This window comes from Cyprinodon variegatus, unplaced genomic scaffold, assembly GCF_000732505.1.
Source record: "Cyprinodon variegatus isolate N-32 unplaced genomic scaffold, C_variegatus-1.0 Scaffold549, whole genome shotgun sequence".
NCBI lineage: Eukaryota > Metazoa > Chordata > Actinopteri > Cyprinodontiformes > Cyprinodontidae > Cyprinodon > Cyprinodon variegatus.
Window position 1 is genome coordinate 108,159 of NW_015151002.1, and position 24,759 is coordinate 132,917.

Here is a 24,759-nt window from a genome sequence, read left to right on the forward strand (position 1 = left end):
TCCAATCTGCCGTTCCTTCCCATCTTCTTATCTTTCTACTGAGATCAGTGGACTGACGTGTGACTGAAGTGTCCTTGATCAGGCATTTATTCGAAATGTTTCAGATCGAAATACAAACACAAGTAGAGAGGAGCATCTCCAAAGCAAAATACATACGCTAATGGCTTAGACAGAAGCAATTAATCTTAAACCACTTTAAATCCACCAACAATAGAACAGACGCTGAGAATGATGAAGACACCCTACCTCTGCCTCAGTCCATATGCTGTCTGCTTTTTCATATTGTTTCAATCTCCATTTAAAGCTTTAAATCTTTATTGTATATATTTTTGTATTCCCTTCATTCCCTTAGCTGTTCTCATCGTTTTTATTTTTGTTTTTTTTGCCATTGGTGTAGTGTTACATTGACATTAGTTCAAAACTGCTGTTCACATCTTAACAGCTATGCCACTAAGTAAGTGCTAATTAGTCAAGTGAAGGCATTAATTATCTAACATGCCATCTTAATTTGCAATCCCAGATGTATGGAGCTTCAGAGGAGCATTTGTGAGCACAGTTAGCTAATTGATGCATATTTGACAAGATGTTTGATGGAAGAATGCTGCAAAGGTGGAACCAAGTTTAGGAATTTAATAGTATGATGTTAACATCCAGGCATAATTCATTCATAAGTCATAATAATCTTAAGAGGAGGAACGCCTTTTTGCACACCGTGTTGCCTACTTAAGGACATTTACTGGTTGTGTGACTTTTGGGTGGGGTGGGTTATTGGAATACCTGTCCCTTTAAAATAAACTCGGTCTGTAATGACAGTCAATTTCTTAAGGGTTACTTTAAGACCTAATGATTTTTTTCAAGGTGAACATCTTCAATTCACTAAGGATGGAGTGCATTAAGAAGCTGGCGTAACTATGAACTCATGGCTTTATCAGTAACTCGTTGCATAAAGCATCTATGTGGAAAATATTACTTGCTGCGGTTCAAGTATCAGTATCATGGTGCTTGGTTTCAGAAGGGTTGTTTTAGATATCAGAATAACTGTTAGGATGCTGGGGTTTTCATGTTGTTTCATGTTTACAGTCAATCGTTAGAAGAATTCAGTGTGCAGAAGAATCTACCTTATACATCAAGCTGCATGGCATTGCTATGCATTGCAATGCCTTTCTGTCTACCCAAAGGCATAGGAAAGATTCCACTGACTTAGCTTAAAGAGTGAGGAGGCACAGAATATTGTGTGCTTGAGGATCGAGCCTCGCCAACAGTCATTTGTGAGCAGTCAACTCTTAACTTTTTGAACCTTTTGATTCTTTATTTTGTGTTTTTTGCACAGTTCTCTGCAGTATTTCCGAAGTTCTCCTCTACTTCAAACTTTTTATACCCAAAATTCAATGTCTTAGAAATGAAAAATATTTTGGAAAATTTCATGATTGGAAACCAATGGTGTAAACCACGATTAGTTATTAAATCAAAAAAACCTGCAAAGATGTTCCTTAGCCTTTAAACGATCTCTCATTCTGGGTCAACAGGCCAAACAATCACGGGGAAGCCTGCTGACTGTGTGGAAGGAAGAAGTGTGGTATTAACAGGTGGACTAATAAAAGGGGGGGGGGCTGCAGCCTTGAAGTAAGTTGTGTTTTTTAGATGAAAGAACCATATTTTCCAGACTATAAGCTGTTGCTTTTCTCCCACACTTTGAACCATGGGACTTATAAGAAGGTGAAGCTTTTCTGTGGATTTTCTAACCACCAGAGGGGGAAGTCAAAGTTGGAAATGAAAAAAAATAAGGGACTAATTTACATTTAGCACAAGGACATGGTAGCAGCAGGCATAACGGAGCACACATTTACAGAATTCACACATTTTGACATTTATTAGCCGGATTAAAGATATCGAATCAATTAAGTGACTGGGCTAAACTCCAGCAGAGTTGAAATTAAGAGCTGACCAAGTCCCATCTTTTAGTAGAAGCTCTTACTGCTGCAAACTAACAAGAGCTAGCATTCTTCTTCGTTCCTACTCCAGGGGCTATATGTAGAGTTCCCCCTACAGGTTTGGTGGGAGACAGTTCAGTAGGCATCAGCAGCTTATAGCCCTGTGCAGCTTATATGTTAGTCTCGTTTTTTTCAAATAAATTTAGCGGGATCGACTTATAGTGAGATGAGCTCTTTAGTATGGAAAATACGGTAAATTAAGCATTTCATTTGGAAATCAAGATCTTGGAGTCTGGACAAAGAGTTGAGAGGCACAGAACCCACTAATTCAAGTCTCGTGTCAAATTTCCAGTTAGTGATAGTTTGGGGTGTGATGTCATATGCTGGTTCTGGTTCACTGTTTTCTCTATATTCAACAGTCAATGCAGTCATGTACCAGGAATTTCTAGGGCACTTCCTTCTTGTGCTGACGAGCTGTACGGTGCGGCTGATTTTAGTTTACAAAAGTACTTGGTACCTGCCCACACTGCCAATGGTTCCAAAATCGGGTTCATGGACCGTGGTGTTCTGTGAAGGACTGACCTGTAAACTCCCCTGACCCAAACCATAAAAAAAATCTATGGGCTGTTGTCAAGAGTAAGAACAGAGACTCCAGGCCCAGCAAGGAGGGTGAATTTTAAAATAGCCATCAAAGCAAGTTAAGCTTGCATTGCACCTAGGGGGTGCTGAAGGCTGATCACCTTTATGCAACACTACAATGATGCAGTCTTTTACATATGCAAGATGCATGCATAGAAATGGACATTTGTTCCAGAAGCATGAAGTTTGTGCCTGAAACATTCCTTTCTGATTGGTCCAGTGTGATGAGATAAATTATTGAAGATTCTAAATTTAGGGTTTTCTTTACTATTAAGCCATAAATATCAATATTACAAGAAATAAAAGCCTGAAATATTTTAATCCATGACTAAATAATCTCTTTGAAATAACAGTTTCCCTCTCTGAAATGATCAGCAAACAATATTCCACTTTTACAGTGTTCTACAATTTTTAAATGTACCTGTACTGGCATTGCTGGCAGCTTCCACCCTCTCATCTAATACCCTGATACCTTGTTGCATATCTAAACTACACTTGTTGAAGGGAAGGATGGACTATAATCATTTTCTGGTGAGTAAAACAGTTGGTAACCATGGAGATAAGACATTACTGATGCTGCTCGTTTGCTCTGCTACACCTGAGGGAAGACACCATTTCATTATTAATCCCCTGACAACAGACCCTCGATTTCCTTTCAAAGCTTCAAAGATTCTTTTAAAACACTAATCAACATTAAAGTCAACTAAATAACAGCCTATATTTGTTTATTATATCTATTTTATTATAGCTCTATTTAATTATTCTGCCTAAAAACAACATTGTTGCAAAAGTAAATAAAATCAACTTATTCCAAAGGAAAATAATCCATCTTATTAAAAGTAAAACCCACTATCAGTAAGTTTATGTTGTCAAACAAAGCAGCACAAATTAAAAGTATAATTATATCCACCAAACAACTCTCAACTGGTCATAAAATTAGGCAATGAGCTTTTGACTCTTGCATGTATTCAGTAACATCTATGTAAAGCTTCTTTCTTTTTATTTAAGGATTTAGATCAACTGCAGCAAAGACAGAAAAAATCCTTGATGTAGCATCTGTTGAACCACCAAACCCTCTCTTAATTGGTTTCACCTGTTTGTTGAATACGCTGTCACCAAGGAAACACACTAAATACCCAGTTTGATCAAGGTTCAGAAGGTTAAACAGAAGCAGATTCAGACTTTTTACCAGCAATCAAATCTACCTTATTTTCATAGAGTTAGCATAATAAATCATTCTTTATGGAAATTACATAAAAACAAATAAAAAATGGTTGGCAGAGCCTATTTCTATTCAACAAGAATAAAACATTTTTTGTTGGCAGAATTTGCTGAAACTTGTTGATCCAGCTTTTACTATCTTAGCATATTCAGTCAACAGCAGCTAATGCAATGAAGTTAGTCTTAAATGCTTAACATAAAGAATAACACATGGTATAACCCACACGGTTCAATAGCTTCCAAACAAGCATTACCAATTCGTTTATCACAGAAACTTCCACATTTAAACTCTCGATAGTAGATACAACCCCAGAAAAATCTGATGATCTAATAAAGAAACAACAAATGCATTGTGTAAGAATTATTCTATGCTTATCATCTATATTTTTTGTTAAATAAGTACTCGGGACATTAAAGTCAATAAAACCTGCAGCTGCAGATGCCCAGAGAGATAGCTGGAAACAAAAGCATTTGATTTCCGTCCAACAAGCATATGCTTATCAAAGTCACCTCGCTATTTTGGAAACTATCCAGCTACAAACCCTTTCTTTTCCTGTGGGGTTCACATTCACTTAACAGCAGGCCATTTACCTGTCTCTGTTTTGAAAGCCCAGAGAAGTGAAACCTAGGGGGAGACTTAAGAGTGCAAAGGTTGGGGGAATAAAAAGGGGTGGAAATCTTTCCAAGCAATCTAACAAGAAAAAAAAAAAAACTGATATAAAAATTTTAAATGAAGTAATTATGCATAAACTACCTTTTGGTTTCAATTACCAAAACATGTATTGCAACCATACCATAAAACAATAAAAGCAGACCTTAAAGTAATGATATACCGTATTCAAGAATCCACTTCCTGCTTTGAACGCCAAGATCTGACCATGCTTCTCCCTTGGATATTTTCTCTCCTGCTTTATCGACTTCCTCCCCTGCTGCAACCCATGCAGACCCATGTCACGCGTGCAGCTGTGCACTACAACTTACAGCTGCTACTGAACTGATCAGAACATAGAGGTGAGTCCCTTTCCTGGTAAGTGATGCTGCAGAACTACCTGCCAAACAACAGCAGGAACGACTGAAACAAGAGGCTTCCTCCTAACAGCTGGACAGATTGGAGAATGAAAGCACAGGAAAGCAGGAAAAAGCCGCTTGTGTTTACAGGCTCCCATTGATCCACACCCATAATGCTAACTAACAATATATAAGCTTTGCAGTATGCTATAAAGACCTAGAATGAGCTTAATTGAACTGACTCAGCACTTAATGGCCCTGCAGCTCTTTTAGTTGTATTTACAAAACAGTCCTCTGAAAAAATACTTAGGTATAGATTTTTTCCATTTTTGCTTTAGTTATCACACTGTTAATGTTTCAGATCATCAATTATATCCCATAGTGATTTGAAAAGCAATTTGAAAATAGATTTTGTTTGTACTTATTAAGGGGAAAAGCCTACTTAAGTAAAAATAAGCCCTTATATAATAAAAATGGCTATTTTATCACTTGTCTAATTGGCCAATTAGCCATTTTTTTAGACGGCTAAGCTTAATTTACCTACTATGGCCTAGACCAGATAACCGTCTGACTGGTATAATAAAAAAAAAAAAAAAAAGAATTTTGAAGTTCTATGGTGGCTAAAGTGCTAGCAGATCAGCTTTCAGCTGATCAAAAAAGGAACATGCCTTTGTTAACTACAGTAAACGAGGCTTGTGCGGTCAAATTAAATATATAAAAAAAAAATCAAAATATATCCAATGATATGTAACCAAGAACCATTTACTGCTTTGATAGCCAAGTATTGACATCAATAACAATTTGAAAGATGCATGATGTTTCACTCACATCATGTGTTTGATCAAAAATCTTATTGTAAAAATGAAAGTAAATTTTATAGGCGAACCTCTTATTTACTCCACTTTTTAATCCAACTCTTCAAATATATTAAAACTAGCCTCTACACATTTTCAGCAATACTCGATTGCTAAATAAGCCCCAAACACTTTTATCTGCCTCTACTACTGTCAGACAAAACAAGAGCACATCTCCTGGGGGCTCTCCTAATCTAAATATCTAATCCCTAATGAAAATAAGCACTCTTGTATATGAGAATCTTAAAAATTAATGCTGCATGGGAGAAAGTCAGGGGAAAAAAAGTTAATGATCTTCCAAGGGAGTGGAAACATTTCACTGATCACCCTTAAAGCAAATTTTAAATTCCTCCCGCTGACATGTTTCCTGCTAATTAAAGCTTCATATAAAAAAAATAATCTAAAAATATTCCAACCTCATAAGGCTAAATCAAAAATAAGATGTGCAAAAGCATGAAGTGATTAATCTCCACTTTATTAGACCCAATTATGCCACAAACACAAATTTATTGCGACATGTGCTATCATGTGTATAAAAGCATTAATATGAGGCTGGACTAGGTTTAAAAAATAGATTCAAAGACATATTTGTGATGTATCAAGCCGTTAATTAGGATAACATGAATCAATAAAGTTAATTCTGTATATTTTCTTCTATTTCCATATCCATAGAGATATATATCAAAGATGTGAAAGATGCATCATTTTCTTTTATAATCACTCTTGTGTCCAGATCAGAGATTCACAAAACCTTTTAGTCCTTTACAACCAACAGTTAAACCTTAGATGGCATAAATGACTTTTTACCACATTTGACTTCATAGCTCACATGCTTTAACAAGAAAGCCCTTCAATTTGATACAATGATTTACTATACAAGTTAGTGGACATCAGTAGAAGAAGAAGAAAGCTCTGCAAGCCTGAGGCTTTTTTGATATTGGCTGTAAAAGAAAGGGTCTGGGTTTGTTTGGACTGAGATCTGAGAGTGTGGTTACAGAGGGATATGTTGGGACATCAGCAGTAATGGAACATGAAGTTGTCAAAATCTGGACAGAAATCTTGCAAGAACACAAAACTATGGCATATATTGATTTTAAAAAATGTTTGAAGTTAACTAATGTAATCAGCTTACGTATTTGCAATCATTTCATTTGGGTTATCAGCAAATTTTTGAACCTTTGGAAGGTGTTGGCTTAAAGTTCCTTTCATTGAACACTACCATGCCCTTAGCATGAGGGAAGAGGGAAAGTGAGTTGGATATACTTTCAGTCAGTCCGGCCTGTTTACAATGGGCACGCAGGCTCTCTAAGGTGTACTTGAGACCCAACCCTGCTTTTGTGCGAAGGTGTTGGAGTTGTCATACAAGTGTTCGATGGTGGAATTGCTGGCATTCAATCCACCCCATTCTCTTCAGCAGAAGAGCAGAAGCTTCATTGCCTATGTCCACTGAGAGCTTTAAAAGCTTATGTGGACAGGACAGCCTGTTTTAGAAGAGTTGACCGTCTGTTTGTATCCTGGGCTACTGCTCATAAAGGCAAATCTGTCTCCCGCCAAAGGTTAGCACACTGGATTGTGGAGGCTACATCTCTGGCATATAGGTGAGCAGGATCAGAGCACACCAAAGGGGTGAGGTTCCTTTCTACCAGGAGCATGGCCACCTCTTGGGCTTTGTTCCGTGGTGTGTCATTTCAAGACATCTGTGCTGCAGCCAGTTGAGTTACACCGCACACATTTGTGAGGTCTTAGAGGCTGGATGTGGCCAGGCTATCGCCAGTGCACACAGTGCTAGGAATAGGAACGTCAGAGTCCACCTATCATGAATGGCTTCGGGGTCAGCATACAATCTGGGAGTGGGCCATATCTCCCAAAGTGAAACACGGAGCAAAGTTAGAAAAAGAACGTTGGGTTACTTAATGTAATCCCTAGTTCTTTGATAACAGACTGAGGTGTTTCACCTACACATCCCTTCTTGCATGGGCATGGCATGGAAAGAAACCTGCCTAGAATGAGTATGTATATATATTAGGGGTGGAATGGTTCACAAAATCCACGGTTCGGTTTGATTCACGGTTTCTGGTCACGGTTTTCGGTTCGATTCGATACATGTTGATTGTTACACCGAAATTCCATAAAAAATTATGAAATTAATTAAAAAATCCCCCCAAAAATAATGGATTGTAATTATTTTAAATGATCCACGGAAACCCTGGATCATTTCCGTATGTTTTGCTGCTTTGAATTTAATCTTCTGGCGCATGCTCTCTAACCTGACAACAGCCAGGCGGAGCGAGACATACATCTGGCTGTTGTCAGGTTACATGCTCTCTACCATCTCCAAGGAACTCAGAGGGGAGCNAGCAGCGCATGAACCGAACGAAACACACGCGAACCGAACCGAGACAGTCGAACCGAACGATTCTGACGGTTTTCATAAATCGTCCCATCCCTAATATATATATATATATATATATTTTTATTGTAGTTGGTGATCAATTTTCTTTTAATTTTGTAAAAGACAAGCCAAAGTGACAAATGAATACATGTTTCCGTCACACATTTACTGTACATCTCTATTAAAAGGTAAATGGTTGAAGTTATTTTTGAATTGTGACCTTTGTATCTGGAATTAGAGGAATCCCAGTTACAGAGTAAAAAGATACATAGTGTGAAAAGATTTTTGTGAATCTTGTGAGACACTGAATACAGTGAGAGTTGTAATTATCAATTAGATTGCCGGTCTGTACGGAGACATATGGTGGTTTATATCATGTCACATATATATTTCATAAAATTAGATCAGTTGAAAATAAAAAAAGTTTTGAATTTTCATTACAAGCCTGAAAAAAATAACAAAAATTCTAACACTAGAAAAACTGTATCTTAGCATTTAATACTGGGTGAAGTTTTAGAATGATACATTCAGACAACTATAACTACTGGCTTCTTCTTTATGGGTGAAACACTTAATTTCTTGAAAGCAAAACTCCATTAAGACCAAATATTGACCAAAGATAATTATTTTCTCAAATTCCATTACCAAGGAAACACTTTTAGTCATATGAAAAATAATGATCAAGCTTTGGCAACAATTAAAATAACATTTAATTCAACTCCTTTTTATCATGCCAAATTTTGTATTCTTTAAAATCTTATGTTTATGTTTTTTAGCTTTTCTGATCTTTCAGTTGTAAAGCTGTTTAAGTCTGGCATGCAATAAATTGTGCTATATAAATATGATACAATTAGCCAGAGCAACACTCTCCTGTCTATTTCCACAGCAACCAGATGTTTGAGTGACAATGATAATTAATGCATTAAATCCCCAGGGTGATGGAAGTAAAACAGTCCACAGAGGGATCTAAGTGAATGCTTCAGAGCTTTAAGAGGGTGTGAAAATCATCATGCCGTGGCCAAGGGCATTGCTTAACAACCGTTGTGATTTCCAAATGAGCCAGACAATTAAATCCACTTATATCTGTACTTCTTCAAATTTTTTATTTAATTGTACCAACATCTAAAATATAAAAATGTACTTTTAATGATCGTTCTTTAAGATTCAACATATTGTAATCTTGCAAAGTTAATGACCAAACATTTGATCAAAAATGATTACCAACTCCTTATAACAGATTAAATCAAGTTCTAAATTAATAAAAGGGTTACCTTAAAAATCCATTCATCTTGTTGTTTTCCGTCTTTCGCTGGTCTGTCGACCAGAGAAAAAGGTTGAGAAGTCAATAAAATTATCAGCCTTTTCTCAAGTTCAAATATTTTTTCCTAAATCAGGAGTTTTAAGAAACTCTGATCTTCCGATGAAAACAATATTAAGTAGTTCTGCTTAAAAACAGAAGTTTCCAGCTTGTTTGACCAGTCTTCAAATATTTATGTAATTATTGATATATTTAATCTATATAATTAATTGGAAATAATTTATCCAATTAAGATATAGAAATAAATGAATCTCTAGTAAGACTTTTGCTGTAAATATAAAAATATACAGTTAAAAAAAAAACTACACTGATACTAGGAAGAAACAAAACATCCCCTATACTGCTCCATTTCTCCAGTCAAACGCAGGTTGTATTGGCGCCAAACCTATACAATTAAGATACCTGATGAAAATAAAATGTCTACCCATCTATAAAACCCAAAAATGTTAAAAATAAATGAAAATAAATTGATGACATTTGTTAGAAGAGACTTGGCTTTGAGGATCTAGTGGGGAGCCTCTCAGGGATTCTGCTACATGTAACTGATTGTGGCGTGCCACCAGAGTAAAATGAAAGCTGCTACCATTACTTCAGAATGAATAAAAAGAAAAAAAAGAAAAAAAAAGCAAACTGTATGTTTTTGCACCTATTCTAATAATAGCCACAGCTCAAAGACGAATTTTATATATCATGAAAAGTTAAAATTAACTTTATTTTGGCAATTGACTGGCTCCTTTCTTTTCCCATGAAGCTTATACAAAACATACCCATAACTTATCCAATGTATGCCAGCGTTTTTGCCAGATTTCTTATATATCAGGCATACGTTGGTCTAAATCGTCAAGGTGTGGCAGGGGCATAAGTGATGAGGATGGCATTCAAAGACAATATCACAAACTACAAGTAAACTGTACCTAAAAAATGTCATGCTCTCTCAAGCGTTTAATAGGTGTTCCCATTCTGGAGCGGGTACAGGGTTATGCATGCGCATTTTTTTGTGGAAAAGACGGTTCTTTTCTAAAAATTTGCGAAAAATCGTCCACTATACCTTTAAAAAAGGCTTGAGGAAGTAAACCAATGTCAACCAATGAGTTACAGAAACTTAACAGAAGCAGAGTGTTTCTATTAGCATGAAAATTTCTAAGATTTCAGATGCCGGAGGAGAAAATCAGATACATCTTATATATGTAGTGTGGGTCCAGGCAAAGTTTTAAAAAATATATACTTTATTTAATGAGGTATGGTTAACATTTGTTGCATTTCAATTACATTTTAATGGCAGTGATGTATATAATTAATCATAATTTTGTTTAATACACATGATCACCATTATTAAAAACTAATCTTAGAGTAAACCCTGCCTTAATCCAGAATACTGAGTAAACCTTCCCTTTTAACATATATTTATTAGTCTCGATTTCCATGCAGATAATGAATAGTGCAAGTAATGAGTAAATCTCTTTTACTTACCATCTGATAGCCTATTAGACTTTACATAGTGGATTTATCTGATGGGACTATGTGTTTATTTCCATGTAAAGCAGAAAATATAACAGATCAGTCAGGTCAGATTTCATGCCCAGGTGTGAACAAGTTCTTACCTCTCCCTTTCGATCTAAATCACTCTGCATGCATGGTAATATCAGGTCATAAGAAGGGCAGGAAAGGGAAAATATATGGCTAAAAAATCTGGCTGACTGCATATAATTTCCCAAAGTAATGATTTAAGAATTTTTTTTTAAAGCTAAAGAAATGCCAGATTATCAGACGCATCAACAACGCAAAGGCTTTATAAACCAAGAAAGAAACACTATTATTTCTGCTTTTCTGCTACACTGATTATTTCCATACTGGCACCAAAAAAGAAAAAAAGAAAAGAAAAAAACACTCCAGAATCACAGTTGTCTTGCAGCTAAACACACTTCATCGTATGCCAATTTAAAATAAGAAAAGCAGGTCAACAGCTTCAGTCCCAGCTCATTAGCTACAGTGACAGTCTATACAGACCAAAGTTGCAGCTCCTGGGTAGATGCGATGTTCTTCACTACTGCTTTTTATAGCCTTCTTTAATCTAAGACATCAAACGCTGCACCTTTCATGAAATGAAAAAAAGAAAAAGAACCCATATTATAAATATGAATATCTTTTATAACAGTATGGGAGCTCATTACAATTTCAGCCGTGTCCATTATTATCAAATATAATCTGACAATATATCCCAGTGAATAGCTATGAGGCAGGTCTGTTGTTGATCAGCTGGAAAAAAATATCTTGGTTTACATTACCTGTAGAGGATTTTATGATGGGATACATTTTTTTTTTTCAATAGCAACTCTGATTGGCATCAAATTGAAAGATCCAACCGGAACCACAGGTTTCAATAAAGAAACTGGGCTTTTCTTCAGCTACCAACGACGAATACAAGATTGAAACTTGTATCATATAAAAAATGTGTTTATGTATTTATCAAAAAGCAATCCATGGCCTACTGTGACAGAGATGAATTTCTCCTAACCCCAGAGTTAGATTTTTAAAGATGATCCAATAAGGAGGAAGTAAAAAAAACAAAAAAAACAAAAACTGTTAATATAACTGCAGGTACTGCAAGAGTAATATCTCTTACAGGTGATTAATAACTGTTGATAACTATAGTCTAAATTACTAGATTAGTGAAAGACTACTGGATTTTAACAATTTCAGTTATTATTGAACTAGTAACCATTAGTTGGTTTTACCCTTGATTTGAATTAACTATAACTCCCAGTTCTAGTTATTCAATATATTCTGTTGTGGGAAAAAAGTATTCAACTATTCACCCTAGTTAAATAAAAGGAGATTGATGGATTTCAGTCAGTCGGCACATTTATTAATATCTTTGCAAAGAGAGAACAGTTCATCATACAGCTTTAATGGCAAGACATTCTGCCCTGTTCTGCATGAGCAGCGTTCGTTCCCCCTTACTTACAACAATGGAAAAGTAGTCAGTCAAAACAAATTACAGACACTTTGGTTAAACAGTAACATGTTATGAATAAACCTGAAGAAAGAATCTGATTTGTTATGGGGAAAAAGCTATGTCTGGTCTACAAACACCATCCTGCAAAGAATGATGTGGCCTTCAAGGTGAAACAGACTGAGTGAAAACTTTTATAGTGAGTAAATAGGATGCATTAATATATAATAGAAGGGAAATCAAAATTTTCCGACAACAATTCATAATCTAATGGTAAAATTGCACAACAGTGGTTTTAAAATAGGTTTAGAAATACATTTTGTTAAATCTAATTCAATCATTTTATAATATATCATAGAGAAAAGCTAGTGTAAAATGTCAGTTGTTAAGAAGCTGTTGTTATTAAGAAAGGACGACAAATTGCATCACATATACTTTGCCTTTCCTAAGGGCATTGGCCTGTTCATTGCATTAAGTTAACTTTTCTTGAATCCCTCATACAGACCAAGCATGTGGCAACAGTAGTGAGAAGGTACCTTTTTAACATCAATGTCATAAAATATGTAAAAGAAGCTATTTTGTTAGCAAATATTTAGTAAATGTACTTAGATAAAAGATATAGCATAAACTGAAATATTCCTTTGTAGTCTAGAGTTTGTAAATTTGTCATTGTGTTTAACCAATTACTTAGGGAGCCATAAAGAGTAGCTAACAGGGAACATTCTGGGGTTAAAGGGGTCTTTCTCTAGGTATTGCTTCTTATAGCCTCTCTAGAACAACCCCCCTGCAGCAAAAGCTTCATATTATTAAAAGAACTTTATTCACAAACCCTTACCCTGTGTTTTACTGGGTGCTTGTGGTGCAGTTTGAAAGACTCAGCTTCACTAATAGCTTGCCGTTTTTGTGGAGCTTTGTCGGAACATTTGCAGTTTCAAAGTTTTCCCTGCTTTTTAGATGAAAGTATAATAGAAATAAACGGATGACTATTTCCTAAACAACTGAACCCTAAAAGGCTTGCAGAAATGATTAAGTGAGAAAATTAGACAAACAACAGAGTTTTGCCTGCAGGAGTTAGAAACAATAAAACCAGTAGGTGATATTGATCCTAAGTGAAACCAGCAAATTTATCAAATGTGTATAAACCTGATTGTATTCAAGTCATTGAGCAAAAGTCTTGGTTCTATGGGCTGATACAGTGACTAATTTCAGATCCTTAAGCATTGTTTTTTGATAGCATGAAAAGTTTTTCGTGAGGACAAACAAACTATTTGTAAGGCTTGCTTTGTTTCGCAGGAAGATAGGCACTGTCAGCAGACAGACGGAAACTGATAAGAGTTTAGCCTTGAGAAAATGTGTAAAAATGGAAAACATCAGTCAGAGGTAAATCCAAAACTTAGAGAAAAGCAATCCTTCCAAACAGACAAATAACCTGTCATAAAACATTTTAGTCTCCAACATTTCCTTCCAATGATTAAGTCTCTACATCCACTAAAAACAATGAAAACCTCACTACCTATGACGCCTCGTAGCATAACTCTACATTCTGAATTTAAAGTGTTTATCCATCTATTTTCTCTTCTACTTAGTACTACTGGAGTCTATCGTTCCAGCAATGTCATTCTATATCCTAGACAGTTTATCAAAAAGCTACATAGAGAGAAGCATTACCTTCCACGGTCAGAGTGTGGGAGAAAACCCACCGAGACAGACGGCTGAAGGATTATTTCTTCTTAAAAATCATAAATGCTGCTTCGACTGCTATGGCACTATCATTAATCACCTTTTGCCCGCCTGCTTGGAAATGCTGGATGTCTCAAAGGTAGAAAGATTGAGACCGTTCTCTCAGGATGACATTTTGAGGGCAGTGAGAAATGAAGCAAGGCTCTCTTGATTCCTATTGTAGCCTCTTTAAAGGCCCAAGAAAAGCCTAACCATATAGTAATTACAAAAGCACACACTGGCACCTAAATACTGCATCATCTAACTTTGTCTTGCGAACCTACAAACTATGCATCGATCTTATTTGCATTACATTACAAATTTTCAAATTCCTTTAAAAAAAGAGTTTAATGTAGTGTTCTACTGCATTTTGCATAGTATTTATTTATTTGAACCACCCACATCAATGGCTTTTGCACCATGTCTCTCCTACACTGTTTACTTTTTCATCACTGCTGCACTTTACAAACGGAAACGTTAATTTCATTGAAATTTTTATTTTGCATACACACTATAAACTCTTGCAATTGGTAGAAATGGTGGGTTGCCTTTAAACTTTCAGATATGGTTAAAATTTTACTTTAACCCACTTATAAACAAGAGGAAAATGGAGCCCAAAAAACTGAAATTACTGAGAAATATGGCATTAGACTAAAATGAACCAATTTTTTTTTTAAATTGTGCATTTTGAAAGCTGCAAATGTTACTCTTGAAAAGTACATTACAGCGGTGGCAAGAGAAGCATGAAATGAAGCTATCCAAAATGCTTTGTGTCAACCTTGGTTGTGACAGTCTGTGACAAGCAATCTGTCACCTGCTTTAGATTCAGGCTTAAATATTTCAACAGCCTTCAGGAAAAGTGCTGAAGTAGCTCAGAGTGGATTCTACTGCTGAGCAATTAGAAAAGCCGACTAGTCAAATAAAGAAGCCGTAATGGTAGCCAAACGCACTAAAGGCTGAGAAATATAAAAAAAAAAAGAAAACAACCTGAGGAAATATGTATAGAATAAAAGGGAGAACTTTTGCAACTTCTGCATTAATGCAGTCATTTTGCAGCCACCACTACAGACTATATAGATATGTTCATCTTTGTCATATGCTTCAGAAAAAAAAACAACCCCCCCCCCACATAATATAGGTTAAAGTCAGATTACTGGATGTACAGTTCAAAGCATAAATGATGTAGAAATATGGACGATTCCCTTACCTGTTACTGATAACTCAGTAGTCCTCCTCACAACAAAATTTCCAAATGGTATTTCACAGGTGTAATTCCCAATGTCATCTTCCCTCACTTCTTTGATGGATAGAGTGTCCTTTCTTCTCTCGATGGTTTGTCTCCACTGTTTCGGCTTGCATTCCTTTCGTTGACAAAGAAAAAAACACAAATGAAAGCAAAGAACATGCTAATATCAACCATATACATCTGTGGAGTTTTCTTTTGTCCGATTGTAGCTGAGACTTGTGGCCTTTTATATGGTGAACAAACTCCTCACATCAAAGAAAATAAAGACTTTAGAAGGTTGTTTTAGTATCTAGAAGTTAAGTTGGTAATATTTACAGCAGATAGATGTTAGACCCTTTTAGCCCGGTGGGCCCGGTAATAATGCCTGCTTTTTTTGTTATGTATTTATAGAAATGACCAAAAAACATGCATGTGGCGTGTCATCCACATGCCTTTCAAAATGTGGCTTTAACATTTCCAAAACATGTTTCAAACTTATTTTACAAATAATTTTTGTTTTATAGTTTTAAAAATCTGTAAACCAGGTTTGTTCCGCTACACGTTTGACTGATGATAGGGATATGTGTCATAATTATTTTTGCTTTTTTTTTTTTTTTTTTTTTTTTTTTTTTTACAGAAGTTTCTGATTCTAATTGGTTTTTAAATTTTTGTAAAGTTTTGGATTTCTAATTCTTGTCTTTAATAAAATATCCCTGTTTGGTGAAAAGAATTACACAATTTATCTTATTTTCTATTCAGTGTGGTGATATTATTGTGTGTTTAATGGTAAATTTCAATTAAACAATGGCTAAGTCTTAGAAGCATGGGCTTTGCCTTATCCAGAAGGTCTTGAATAACGTAAATCAGCATATTTGTCTGACCAGATTCCCTTTTATGAGTGAATGTGAGGGACCAAACTTAAATAAGGATAAAAGGTGTTCAAACATTGGAAAAAAAAATCATTTAATAGTGTCAAAAATAGTCAAAGGCTCAAAAGCAATACAAAATAGCTTAAATAATAAATAACATAGATTTAGGCCCAACCCAACAGAGGTCAAACTACTGATAAAGAACAGCAGCTTTAATAGGGCTGGAATAACCTAAACTTGCCACATTAGGGAAGCCCAATATAACAGGGAAGCAATAAATAAATAAAAAGTCCATACAAAACTAAAACAAATAAAAAAAAAACTTTAACTTAGCATAATAATTGAACTTAAGGTGACAAAATAACTAAAGTAAACTTAAACAAAATTCCCCTCTCAGTTCTTGAGAAAGTGGTTTGTTCCTGGCTGCTTCCACCTCCAGCTGATCTGCATTTGCAGAATTATGAAATTACACAAATTTTGTTGTGGAGGTAGAAGGATCCACCACAGTGAGAAAATACATTTGGCACAATTTGGCCACGTTTGGCACCACTGTGCCCACTAAAACCTTTCTGGAAGAAACATGCTTCAATTTATTCAGTCCAAATTTGCTTGAGTTGTATTCAAGACATGGATCTATAAATTCCAAGGCTTCAGAATTTCAAAGGAGTTTTCATGGTGTTTTGCAGTGTTTATTTTGGAAAAAAAATTAGGGAGAGAAACATTTTTTCATCCATTTAAAATAGTGGTTCCACCTAAAAAATATTCATCAATGCCATTCTATCATACAAATACAAACTACCAGTATTTCCGATTTATAGTTTTGGAGCTGTACCTGCTTTACATTACATATGGAATTTCAGGCGAAATTTGCTCCTAAAACCCTCAGGACTTAAGGGGTTAATAAGAAAATAAAGACAATAAAATAACTGACCATCAGTTCAGCCAGTTTTTACTAGTTGACAATAAATAAATAAAAAAAACAACATTTTTTAGGTTAAGTATTTATTATTATAAGGCCAGTTTTACTAGCCTGGGTGCCATTCCGAACTTAGTCCCGCCCACAACGTTTGAAGTCGGGAAGTTCGGTCTGGCATTGCTCAATAGTAGCGCGAGTATGCTCGCTCAATATCTGGCGATCCAATCAAATTGTCAGGGCGGGCTTTATACGATGATGGACAGATGATCAACAGTAACGTAATCAACCACGTCACCAAAGCGCGCTTGGGTGACAACAACAACGGCTGCCGCTGGAGAGTTGAGGTGTGTAGATTCTGCTATTAGGTCTGTTCTAGAAGATATCGACAGCAAATAAATTTTTTTGCAACACCCGCAAAAATCGTTCACGCTCATCTTCTTATTCTAGGCATGCAACTGCACGCTTTGATTTTTGTTGACAACAACTATGCCGCTTAACATACGTCACGCACTCCGTTGCTCTTATTGGTTGTAGGTCTATCCAATTGAGTGCAGAGGCATTTTTTTTTCCTGGTTCGTTCGAAACACGCCCCATAATCACAGCTCTATGGAGCAGTATCAGACTCATATTCTATAGAATTGAGTAGGACTACATCAGGCTACAGTTTTACTGGTTTTCACCTTTAAATTGCTCAATACAAAAAGAAGTTACTAAATTGTAACTGGAGAAGTATTAAAGTCTTTTGGCAAACCAAAGTCAAACAAATAAATAATACTTATAATACTTAAAAATGTAGTGAAAAAATATTTTAGGATTTGCCATAGATCTCAGGGAATCATCTAATTTGTGATGCACAGTAAACAAGCAAAGCAACAATAATCTGGTGCTCATATAATTCATTATAGTCATTATTTTCTCAGGAATGTTTTTCACATGCATAAAAATATGTCGAATAGTATTTACCTTGGAAATGCTTAGTGGGGGATAAAATGCATTTGTTGATTATTAAAAATGGGGTTTTAATAAATTTTGGTTTAACATCCCTTTTAGTAATTCTGGTTTTGGTGAAAAAAGTGAATTTGTCATGAGCAGTCATGAGCTTAAATTCAAGGATTAAAAACTTTGAAGCAGTTAGAAGTAGAGTTTCCTTTTATCAACTTTTTTATGTTTGCTTGTTCCTGCAGGGTTATCCAACAGTTTACTGGCAGTAATCACTGTTTTCATCAGAGTTATGTTGGGTTTCTGTTATGCCACTTGACCAATGGGTAACAAAATCTTGTAATTTACACACAGAAGTACCAACAGAGGATCTTCAGCTACAAATGAAGCCAGGTTTTCTTAAGCACTGTTGCCATCCTTTCTTTTTTTCAACTAGTTTGTTTCACTTTCACCTGAATTAACATCTAAAATCACTTTTTTCAGTTTTTTTTGCACTCAATAGCAGCTGTATTGATGCTGCAAAAACAGATTTGGGGGGCTTCAATTAATTAACTTCCTTACTTTATGACCGGGGGTGGGGGTAGGTCAGTCACCAAGAGGAGGTAATGACAGATTCTATTTGCTACTGTATACCAATGGAATTGCTGTTTATTTAAATGTATAGCCAAGATAACATTTATTCTATGGATATGCATATAAAACCTCTGAAATATGGTTGGGCCCATTAATCCAGTCTCAGTTGTTCATCCTCATGTATGCGTTTCATTAAGGTCATGATGTGGTATTAATAGGACAGGTATTTATGTTTAGCACCAGATATCAACGACTTGTAAACTCTTTGTGACTGCTTATATCTTAGACAAACCCAAAACTTTACAGTTAATCTATAAATTAAAAAGCAGTAAGACAACAGTGACTCAGAACAAAGTTTTTTATGATGTGCTGATTTGATGAATGGACAAAAATAGTCCTGTGTTTGTGTGAATGAACCGTCCTTGAAATGATAGGAGCTGACAGTTGTTTACTACTTCCATTGTGTCATCGTCACATTTGATTTTAACTTGAAAAGGGACAGACCATGAATGGATCCCGAGCTCCAAAGGGTGTTGTCTTACTTTTGTTAAGATGAAAGGAGACGCAGTGTGACTGGGTGTTTTTCTACATCCTTCACAAAAGTCACCATCTGTCTTTGCCAGATCAGATATGACTCAACATCATCATCTAATTGTTTCTGGTTATGTCTGGTTTTAACAACAGATCTTCTGCGAAATATGCCCTACATGTGTACGTGTGATGCAGTACGGCTTGATAAATGGAGGGCTAAGCGGATCTAACCAGAGCAGTGAAGTTGTGCTTACACTAGTAGGGGTTGTACGCTTACTGACAAGGCAGAAAAAAGCAAATTCAAGGTTGGGTTAATTACAAGAACTGCAAATTGTAGAAAATTTAACAATTTAATAATGCACTGCAAAGACAGATAACTAGTTTTTTTATATTTAACCTGTTTACGAGGTGGATACCAGAGCCCATGCTATGTGTGCACGGACACAGGGGGGAGGACACGGGGAACATGTCACTATCGAGGACTAGGACCTTGCGGAAAACTACAGCAGCTCAATCTGAATATGAAGCTGAGTTTAGACCACCCACAAGTTTCTGACTGGCCCTCCGTCTTTTCTTCTGTGATTGGCTGTCACTGCTGTCACTCCTGAGAAGCTCGCTTTACAAACATCTGATACGCCACTCAGTCAGATCTGTGATTGGATGGTGACAGCGCTGAGAAAGTTGAGGAAAAAAACACAGAAGATCTACTAGAAAACACTCTGAACTTGTATAGGAGAGTTATATTAAAAAATACTTTACCGCACTTCTGAAAATCAAAATTTCGCCCATGTATGTGTGGAAAGAGTTGGAGGAGAGTTTCGGCCTCAAGTTTAGGAGTTCAATTATCTTGTCGACTTGATAATTATATGTTCGATGGATGAATAGCTTCAGTTGTTACTATAATGCTCTCCATTTACTCGCCGGTCTTCATTCCCAACCTCATCTATGGTCATGAAATCTGCATCATGACCGAAACAATGAGATCCAGGATACAAGCAGCTGAAACAAGGTTTCTCCACAGGGTGGCTGGGCTCTCCCTTAGAGATAAGGTGAGGAGCTCATCATTTGGGACAGGCTCTTAATGGGTTAAAAATGTAAACGTTTGACTTTAAAGTTAACTAGTAAATTAGTGATAAACAATATACCGTAGATTATTTAAGCTGTTAGAGGCGATTGTTTTTCAGCTTAGCATTTGGGTGGATTTCAAGTATAATTTAACTACTTCTGCCAACAAACAGCCACAAAAGTTTTCCTCTATAAAACAAGGTAGTCATCAAAAAGCTATTATTAGTACAGTATTTTATACATTAATATCTGCTAAATTGCATCTGATCTGCTCCTCCACCAATTCTGAAGGCTGACATAACGCATGTTATGTGGTCTTCTTTTAAAAGACCAGAATGAAAGAGTCGTACAAACTTCGCCACGTACTCTGTGAGAACCAAGAAATTTGTTCTTGTTCTTCAGATGGCAAGAATAACAGAAAAAGTGAGTTACCAAAGTGCATAAGTGGAAAATCATCTTTGCTTTTTCTCAGTAGTGTCCACCCGATTCCTGACCAAACACACTCGTTCTCAGAAACCCTGAGGGATTTTTTTTTTATGTTCAAGATTATGTGATGGGAGCAAGAAGAGACAACTCTTAAGATAGACTATAAGGACAAAATTACATAATTTTGCTGGCCCAGCTGTGGGAGTGAGAACAAATTTCTCACTTCTCTTGTAGTTAGGTACATAACAGCTTTACAATTGGGCTTTAGGAATAGCTATGAGTTTTTGTGTTGGTGCAGATAATGTTTGCTGATTTCTAAACCTCCCATATTGACTAAGTCTAAAGCTGAAGGAGAATTTCACTTTAACACATTTTTTCATAAAATTTAAAAATTGAAAATTGGCTACCACGCAAGTCTATCAGTGTTTTTCGCTAGAAGGCTGTTTATTGACTCTAATTCAGTCTTCTTACCTTCTGCCCGAAACATTCCTTTCCAGATATTGGGGAGTTAAACCTTTGTGATCTTTTACAAATGATTGGATGTCAAGAACGCTTCGATCGAAAATCTGGAAAATCCAAATGATTAAACCATTATCCTGGTTTTTATTTTGTTATAAGGAAACGTGTGAGTGCTGTGATCCAATGTCAAAACTTAGTGGTAAAAATATTTGGTTTTATATACTAGTATTTGGTGTTTTTACTGGTGTCACCAGCATCTCCAAATCTCTCCAAAGTGCCAAGTTGTGTCTTTTACTTAACTATTTGACATATAGAATAATAATGAAGCATTTTAATGGCCACAAAACTTTTATGAAGCAAGTATTTTCCACTTTTTTTTTCAGAATCAGTGTATATAACAAAATGTTACAATTATAAATCTACATTAACAAATAGATCTATAAAAAATTGTGAAACTGCTGCTTTTCAAGCTAAAATAAGCACCAGTGCCTTATCTGAGCTGTATTTTGGTTTGTTTTTTTTCAGCCTTAGGCATTGTAATAAAACTAAATCAGCATCCAAACTTCAAAAAATTTGTATCGTTGTTATTATTCAGCTTTGAGCTGCGCGCATTGATCCAGTCTTTCACTCCTACGCAAGCCGGTAACAACGCTCCGCTTCATATAACCCAGCCATGTCTAGTCTTTTTTGAAACCTTACTTCATTGGCTACAAAGCCATACAGCCCACGTGATCTTAACCAATAACAGTAGGACACTATGAGGCGTTATATCGCTCTACTCGGTGCGTCATTGGCTGACAGGCAAGCAGCGTTTGTGAGACTTAAGTGACTGTCCCTGACTCAAATCACTTCATACAAAGATGCGGACACTTTTGTCTTGTAGGGAAGAAGACGATGTAAAGAAACATACCAAATATCATGGTCTAACAACTGAGGAAATAAGTACCCGGTGGGTTTGGAGAGGTTAATCATCATCTGTGGGGTCCCTTAAGCTTTTAAAACCACCCAACAATTTTAAAATCTGGGCATATGAACCAGGCTTCAGTCTGTTTCTTTTGTTTTTTCCCTATAACGGATAAAGGGGAAGAGAAGATGCCTGACCATCAGTAAGTTGAAGGCTTGATCCCAGCCCCATTTCTGCCACACAGCATTGAGCACATGGGCAAGGCACTATTCCGGATACCCATCATTATGTCCTATGTATGGTGTATGTTCATTGTGGGTGTGATTGGGTGAATGTGCCATTTGAAGAGTTGCATAGAGTAAAAGAAAATTACTTTATATGGAATTTATGATTCTTTGGGAATAGGGCTGCCCAATTACATGTTGCAGGGATATTTTTATATCATTTAGTATCAAGTCACTAGTTAGTGGGAGACCGTTTCCTCCACTTACTGCTTGGAAGGATTGGAATTTGGAATGATAAGGACTCAGGCCAACAGTAACCAGGTATTCAGCACACAATAAAAACAGCCCTACAGCACAATGTGATTTACTTACTCTCTTTCTGTATCTCTGCTCATGCAACCATGTAGGTGGGGAGAGAAAGGTAGGTACAGGATCAGCTCAGAGCTCTGAGATTTGGGGCCACCTGAGGCAAAGAAAACTGGAGCATGGTGGCTCTGCCTGAGAATCTAATCAGCCACCAGTAAAGTGAGAGCCAATAACTGGAGGGTGTGGAGCCCACAGTCATTGTCTGCTATTTTAATTTAATTTCTGCAGGAGAGCAAAGTGATTTGGCCATCTTATCCAGCAGACTAACATTTGATAAATTGGTCTGCAAGCTGCACCTAACAGCTCTGTCAAAGAGGCCTGTTGGACAGAGAGGTTCTTCTGGGGTGAGTTACACTCTGATGGCTCGCAACTCCTCATTAGTAGGAGGATTAGGGTTAGATCAAGGAAGTCACAAAATATCTATGTATGGAAAATTAATATCCTTTATCGATGCATTAATAATTTTGGGTTTGGGAAGCCAAAATTCTTGTACCTTTGAAGACAGAGAGCAGCTTCCATTTCATTATTCAAGTAAATTTATAACATGAACAGAAGACACTTAAGTAAAGCTGGATATGGATAAGAATAAATAGAGGAGCATTTTCTTTAAAAGGACATGAACATGTTTAATCTTTCATGGATTATTTGTAGCATACGTTTTTCAAGTCAAATAGAGCTAAGAATGTGATGTTAAGTTTGATTGTGATGTCAAAATACTCATTACCGTCAATGTAGGACCCAACTGTTAAAAATAATGTTAAATATTCTTATCATAGACATAAGTAAACTGCTTGCATATTTCTGTCAGCATATTTGACTGCTCTTATGTTGCATTCAAAGCAAATCCAATTCCTGCAACAAATTAGTAGAACCCTATCTAGCCTGACATAACGGCAACAATAAGCATTGCTAACGAAAACCTCCATTGAATCTGCTGCTTGCTGGTTCCACCTTAATATGGCACACCTGGTTTTATAAAGAGAGTCGCAGTGTTAAATCTACTTTGAAAAGCTGAACAAAGCTGCTGGCGTCAACGTCCAAAGGTTCACCAGATTCTCCAGAAATGGAAACAGTTTGGAGAGTACCAACACCTCCTCCAGGTGCTGCGTCTGAGTGACAACTGCTTTCAGTGGTACTTCCGTCTGACCAAGACATAGTTTGATTTTAAGGATATTTAAGTACTTTCAGTTGGTCACAAGCTTAATTGTAGATATCTACATCCAATCCAAAGCCAACTTGGGTTTTTGGATCATCTATCATTCCTCCTCTGGAAGACAGAGCTGTGTCTACGTTTCTACTGTTTGACCCAAAATATCACCTTCAGAAGCCAGCAACCATACTGGGATTTCACTGTCCTAGCTGAAGATAATTTTGCTTAGATGTTGAGTAAAAGGATGCTAACAAATAAGAAGTCCCTGCTCCCATCAATGTGATCATTTCAAACAGAACATCACTACCGACTATAAAGTATGGTTGGGCGATATCTCAAAAAAACGATAAACTAGGCAGTTTTACCTGGATAACGATAAAAGCACGATAAATGCTCCAGGTTCTCTATCAGAAATAAAGGAACATGCAGGAAATGCAACCAATCTATTTATAAATTATTCATTTAATAGATCACATTACATATGACTTTCACAGGGTTTAAACAGGAATGAGTAACTCTAATTTAATGCTTTTTAATGCTCTTTTAATGCTCTTAAAAATAATTTTAATGCAACAAGTACCCATGACTCATATATACACAGCAAATTCCTTCTTCATCTTTACTGTCGGCAGGCTGCAATTCCTCAATTTCCAGCCACTTTTGTTGAAATTAGCATTTTCCCCATTCTACAGATTTTTCTGCACCTTGAGCGTCTTTTCCGAACATACGGCTTGACGATCAGCCGGAAGCAGTTCAGCACAAATATATTGCGATATATTTGCATATTTGCAAATATATATATCATTTAAGAAATTGTTTTTTCAACATTTTTTTAAATAAAAAAAATGTAAATGCCAAAATAGTCACATTAAATGAATTTTAATGCCAATCTTCTAATGATCTTTTAATGATTTTTAATGACCCGCGGAAACCCTGTTTCAATTAAATATTAAAGTTTTGTACCTATTCAAGAATGTGAATGTGAATTGTTTAAACCTGCACACCGTCTCTCAGAATCGGTCTGCTGCACGCTAAACATTGACAACGCACTCTCAGAGCAGCTTCATCTCTGCTCTT

General features: G+C 36.2%; 1 protein-coding gene across 1 annotated transcript in view; it reads right to left on the reverse strand.

Annotated features, from left to right (window-relative positions):
* The window catches only part of LOC107095460 (interleukin-1 receptor accessory protein-like 1-B), a gene marked incomplete at its 3' end in the record, with an annotated part of 209,976 nt that overhangs the window by 33,293 nt on the left and 151,924 nt on the right, over positions 1 to 24,759 (reverse strand). The window contains exon 5 of the mRNA XM_015391575.1: positions 15,243 to 15,396. Within this exon, the coding sequence (XP_015247061.1) occupies positions 15,243 to 15,396 (154 nt within the window). The remainder of the gene's footprint in view (positions 1 to 15,242; positions 15,397 to 24,759) is intronic.